The sequence below is a fragment of the Sphaeroforma arctica genome, assembly GCF_001186125.1.
Source record: "Sphaeroforma arctica JP610 unplaced genomic scaffold supercont1.747, whole genome shotgun sequence".
NCBI classification, from domain to species: Eukaryota; class Ichthyosporea; order Ichthyophonida; genus Sphaeroforma; species Sphaeroforma arctica.
In genome coordinates this window covers 6,282-12,502 of record NW_014039811.1, presented here as the reverse complement: position 1 = coordinate 12,502, position 6,221 = coordinate 6,282, and the positions used below count along the sequence as shown (strand labels likewise).

General features: G+C 38.6%; 3 protein-coding genes across 3 annotated transcripts in view; 2 read left to right on the top strand and 1 right to left on the bottom strand.

The window, feature by feature from the left end:
- Positions 1–239: 239 nt before the first annotated feature.
- On the bottom strand, positions 240–5,094 carry SARC_08366 (hypothetical protein). The gene is made up of 4 exons (XM_014297658.1): positions 4,723–5,094; positions 2,978–3,116; positions 2,541–2,708; positions 240–2,319 (listed from the first exon to the last, which is right to left on the bottom strand). The coding sequence occupies exons 1-4, from the start codon at positions 4,867–4,869 to the stop codon at positions 2,129–2,131; spliced, it is 645 nt and encodes a 214-aa protein (XP_014153133.1). The 5' UTR covers positions 4,870–5,094; the 3' UTR covers positions 240–2,128.
- SARC_08367 (hypothetical protein) lies at positions 263–1,387 on the top strand (the record flags this gene model as incomplete). The annotated part of the gene is made up of 1 exon (XM_014297659.1): positions 263–1,387. The coding sequence occupies exon 1, from the start codon at positions 338–340 to the stop codon at positions 1,385–1,387; it is 1,050 nt and encodes a 349-aa protein (XP_014153134.1). The 5' UTR covers positions 263–337.
- A 470-nt stretch (positions 5,095–5,564) lies between the features above and the next one.
- SARC_08365 (hypothetical protein) overlaps positions 5,565–6,221 on the top strand; it is a gene marked incomplete at both ends in the record, with an annotated part of 5,818 nt that continues 5,161 nt past the window's right edge. The window contains one exon of the mRNA XM_014297657.1: positions 5,565–5,744. Within this exon, the coding sequence (XP_014153132.1) occupies positions 5,565–5,744 (180 nt within the window). The remainder of the gene's footprint in view (positions 5,745–6,221) is intronic.

The window sequence follows — 6,221 nt, the reverse complement described above, 5'->3', positions numbered from 1 at the left end:
TACGTCCTAGGTCCTACGATCGCTTCGGTGTACAGCCGATTTGTAGTTCGGTACAATTTTGTCGTTGCTATCGAATATATTTTCTATCAACCATATGATTGGATTTTATATAGCATTCACAATTTGGATCGATATCAAAAATATTATTGTGTCCCTGCTCACCTGCTGTGGGAAACGAACGCTGCTATTTACATATTTGAATGAGCCTACTACCTTGCAGGGAGCACAGTAAATAAATACTTTGTATTTACAAAATAATAAAGCTTTTAGACGTGTTATTCACTTTCACGAAGTAAGGATCAAATTTAATATTTAGCAACTGCGTTCATAGAATGCCATGTCGAAATATTTGGTGCTAATTTCCCTATACCACGTGGCTGCTGTTAGCGCTCTATGCAGGACGGGTTTTGCACAATCAGCTCACGGGTGCGTAGTAGACAGAAGGCGTGAAGCTGTCCAACCTTCAACGGGATGTGAGTTTGAGGAATCTGAACCTATTTGTGCCGATAGTGGAGTCACGTACGATAACAAATGTTTACTAGATCGCGATGCCGACAGACTTCGATCGCTTGGGTTGTCGGTCGCAATGCACTATGAAGGTCCTTGTACTGAAACTCTGGTCTGCAACGACATGTGCATGCAAGATTATGCCCCTGTTTGTGCCAGCAATTTAGAAACATACGGGAGCAGATGTAGAATGGAGGCTGCAGCGTGTACATCGGGTGGTAAATTGACCATACTAGCGGAAAGAACATGCGCAGACTATCTCGGAGGAGGAAGTATTGATGAACAACTTGAGAGACTCAAACAAATAGGCAAGCGATTTGATGGCGATACTGTGCGAACCACAACAACATGTCCCGAGAAGTGTGACGATACGATCTTTGCAGTTGTGTGTGGCACAGATGGACGGTCGTACATTAACGAATGCGACTTAAGGATGGCGGCCTGTACGAAACACTTTCCGCGTTTGGCAGTATGGTACGATGGCATATGTACAGAGCAAGATGCAGGTTCCCCCTTATACACAGACAAAGATATCAGTGAGTACATATCACGGAATGGGGACTCATTTGGAAGCTCTCAGGGGGTTGGAACCACGGTGGCATCGAATGGTAGCGCCCCCCAAGGGCAGGCGCTCGACGATGACTCGGGCTCCGCGGTTAGTGTAGGACTCCTAATCGGAGTATTTATAGGACTTGTAATGCTTACGTTAGTGGTCGCTGTTTGTGTGACTGTAGTGATCAAGCGGCAACGAAAGCCGGCCAAAGGCAGACCTAGGAAGTCAAAAAGAACCAGCATGTACGAGAATGGAGGTTGGAGTGCTGGTGACGTCACAGACGACATGGGCAAGATGCCCACCGGCGATGTTGATGTCGGTGTATAAATAGGCGTTCGAGGGTGAGATCAGCCTACGTATGTATACACTACTGAAATCACGTGGGACGTGTGAGTAGTCAGGATAGTAGGCGACGCCGTCTCTCAAGAGAAGAGGCCCCCGGTACCTAAAAAATACTTGCACAAACGCGTGTGATTGTGATTCCACACTGGTAAAACGGAGAAGAGAAAAACAAACAAACATTTTATATTTACAGGACTACGTACAAACTATTTGACAAACATTTATTGCCTCGCCAATATTGAGGTACACTCTTCATGGCAATTTACATATCATTTCGGCAGGGAAGGCCGAAAGTATCGGCAATCAATAGCGCGCATAACTGAGAAACCTAAAATTGTCTATTTTTAATGTATAAATTATTTGAAATAAATTGAGTCAATGTTAGCGTTGATTGTTGAGCTGCATTCGCTGATGGGATAGAGTCAATCGAGACCCTTACTTTGCTCGCTTAATTCTGCTGTAAAAAAACAGTACGTTGCATCTAGATTTCCCTGATTGTTTCTCAACTCAAGAAATATCACACTCATACCCTTGTCGATACAGATATTTTCCAGGCGTTAAGTGCCACAGAAGTCCTGGCTGCTTCAGCTAGACCAGCTGTGTTCGAAAAGGGCATTCAACCTATCATACAAAACCCGGCTAACACAAATTATTAAACAATTAGCTAGTGGTGTCTATGGACTTTTCAACCATTCTTCAATTATTTTCTGCTCGTGCCAATTGACTTCACATCTTGACAACCTTAACTTTTTTCTTTGGTTTTTTCGTAAGGATGGGCGCAGGTACCGCCTCTTCTTCAGCTTCACTATCATCAAAAGCATTTTCATTTGACTTTTTCCCCATGAAGGCCTCGTGTGTATCATCATCGTCACCAGCCGCATTGACGTCAATCGTCGAGATTTGAATATTGTTTCTACCTGAAAATTGACATATCAGGAGGTTAGTATAGCTGACTGATAAACAGGGATCAGACGTTATTATTCCTTACAAAGTACACAAATTTCTTTCGCAATGGTTAGTACCCGCAACCCAACCGTACCAGTACTAATGAGACTCTACCCGGACGTAAATAAAGAGATTGTGAAATTGCCACATATCTTTAAGATACACAGGTCCTGATCATGGAAGTATTACTTACTTCTTATCTTGTTCTTTTCTGGGCAATTTTGACTGAGATGCTCGACTGATTGGCATGTTTTGCAACCACCACCATTGGGGTAGAGGCCTTTAGGATTGTCCGGACAGGCGCGTGTCAGATGGCCTTTCTGTTTGCAAATGTAGCACACAGCAAACGGAAACTCCGCCTCTGAGCAATCGCGCGAAAATAAAATAAATGCGAGTTTGCGTTACAAAGCAAAAATGATCCAACGGATAATGTCGAAGGTCTGATCCGCCGAAAACAAAGTACTTAGTAAAAAAGGGGAAGGATAATTAATATATACTTGAATATTGAGAACAAAACTATCATACAATTGGAGTTGCGGACAAATACTTACAAGAACTCTCCTAATCGAGAACTCAGATGCGGAAACACACCAATTCATTTCATGTCACACCTTAATAAAGTATACACACCTCCTTGTTGCATCTTCTTTTTGCAGGCATGGATATTGTGTTCGTTGGATCCACAACGGTAACAAAGAACTTGACCACCTTCAACCTTTTCCGGACATTTTGCAGAGGCGTGTCCCATACCGCGACAATTGTAGCAAGGCTGCAAACGGCAAAGAAGGCCAGATTTAGGGATATGATACAGACCACGATATCACGGACACGCACACAAATGAGACAATGACAGCACAGGCAACATTCCAACTATAATCGCTGGATAAATATGCAGAGCATTAAAACCCTACCATGACGAAAATGGTTAAATACACACTTATCCATACATACATCAATAATGAAAACACAAGACAGAAAAAAAATTGAACAAAAACCCCAGCGAGAACACCTTAGTAAACGTTCACGAGAAAACAGAGTGAATACATACACATAAACATGGTTTCTAAATACAAGCACACGTATATGTACACAAATCAGTAGATACAAGTATATTTAGTCACATAAATATTAGTATCAACACATCACACACACACACAAATACATACATATATACACATATAAGACTGTACATAATAATATACATAATATACAATATGTATATATATATATACATACATACATATACACAATACTTACATGAAGAAACATGAAAATAATAAAAATATACATATATACGCATATACATACATACACATACTCACAGATACACATACATATATATATATATATACATACATACTCACATATATATATATACATATACATATACTCACATACTCTCCCTCTCTCAAATATATATATATATATATAATCATATATACACACACACACACACACATGCATACATACATTAATACACACACAAACACACACACAAACATATATATATAGCCATATATGAAGACACATAAATTCAAATACAACTACACATACACATGCATTAATTATATACAAACACACACACACACACACATATATATATATATATATGTATATATATATATATGTATACATATATATATAAATATATATATATATATACATACATATAGATACATATATATATATATATTTATATATATAAATGAAAATCTGCATATATACACATACATACACACAAACAAACATATAGATACACTTGCAATATATATAAAAACACACATTTACAAACACATTTACAAACACACACACACATATAAATATACATACACATAAGTATAAGAACACACATAAACCCACTCACACACAAACACAAACCAACAAACAAAAACACATTTACAGATATACATACATATATATATATATATTTATGCAATGTATACATGTGCACATATATACATAAACACACACACACACATATATTAGTATATATAAACAGAACCATCAACAGAAACAGAAACAGAAATAGAGAGAGAGAGAGAGAGAGAGAAAGAGAGAGAGAGAGATATATATATATAACGGTCATATATTTGCGTATAACAGTATTGTTGGTAGTAAGCTGCAGTGTGAAATTGCATACATATCGATGTTTGAAATTGTAGTACACACACACAAATATTGATGTATACGTCCGTCAAGCATTTCAAAAGAAACCGAGAAATCCGAAACGAGTTTGAAATCGACGGAAAATGGTTGCTGCTATGCGTCCATGTTATTCTGTGCAGACACACACACACGGAGGCTTCCCAGCATTATAATATATATATATATATATATATATATATATATATATATATATTTATATGTATTCATACCTTTCCCTTTTGTCGACGCTCTCTCCGCCTCATATTATCTCTCTCAGCCTTTGTCATATTTTTTTCCGGCTGCTGACCCCCCTTTAAAGCTGACCAAGGCGTAGCATTGCTAACCTTCTTATGACCATATCGAGCGAATCGCGTCATGCTTAATAAAATAGTATCACAACTTCAGTGTGAATGCAATTGATAAGAATTAAGTGCTCTGGGTGTGCCTTCAATTATATCGCGTGCAATATATATATTCAAATAGGCACCTTTACTGATTTATACCAGAGTTCCTACAGTATAATACCGGGCTACCAGCTACATATGTGTTGTATAGTTTGTATTTAATATATAAATTTATGTATATAATATTATGATATCAGCTGATCATCACGTGCGAAAAGCCTTTCATATCTCAACTTTTATACTCTGGGGTGGAGGAGGAGGGTGTTCTGCCCTGGGGCCTGGGCTCTCAAGTCTCAAGTCTCAAGTCTCAACTGAGGTCTGAGAGTCTGACTGAGACCACTCTCAGTCTCAGGGTCTCAGGCTCTCATAGGCTCCTCTGAGTCCGCTCCGACCGCTCGTCACTCGTGCTGATCCGTCCATCATCACATGGATTTTAAAATATACTGTTCAATTTAAAAAGGCTATGAATATATTCCAATTGTATTCGACCGCCAAAATGCGAGGCCACATCGCGTCCGTACATAGGAGAGTCTGTGCCTCTGAGCCTCTGAGAGTGTCAGCAAAAGTTGGCACATTACAATTTTGATATATGCGATGTTCGAAGCAGAGTGGCGAGTGTCGAATGTCGACTCTGGTCCCTGGTGCGATATATATATACGCAGAGAGAGATGAATCAGAACAGAACACAGGAACCATCCACCATGAGTCAGAGTACAGCCGTTAGCGCTCAGCTGAGCAAAACCTTCAAGTATGTGAAGATACCTGCGGACGAGAAGGAGCCGTGTGAGGAACTGTCTATGACTTACACCGACGCCACAGAGATTCAATGTCTTACTGAGAAATTACAGGTGAATACACTCATGATATAGTTGATTAGAGTTTATAGGTGGTGCTGCATAAATGAGTGAATATAATTTGTTTTGGAGCATTGAGGTGAAGCAAAGATGTATGTTGCCATCGAATACACTGCTAGTTAGGATGTTTAAAACGAAGTGTCGTTCACGATGGAATATCGGTTCGTGTTGACGTCTCAATATCAATTAGTGTTGACGTCTCAATATCAATTAGTGTTGACGTCTCAATATCAAGTTAATACCATGGGCAAACCGATTCCGTACACGTAAATTTAGTTTAATATTCAAAAAGCTTCCAAAGGACCAAATATATTAATATATAGGCATATATATATCGGGTATGTTGGTATATACGTATACATGAAGCACATGAATTTATATATATATATATATATTTATATATATATATATATATATATATATATATATATATATATATATAGTAGAGACGACACACACACACACACACAC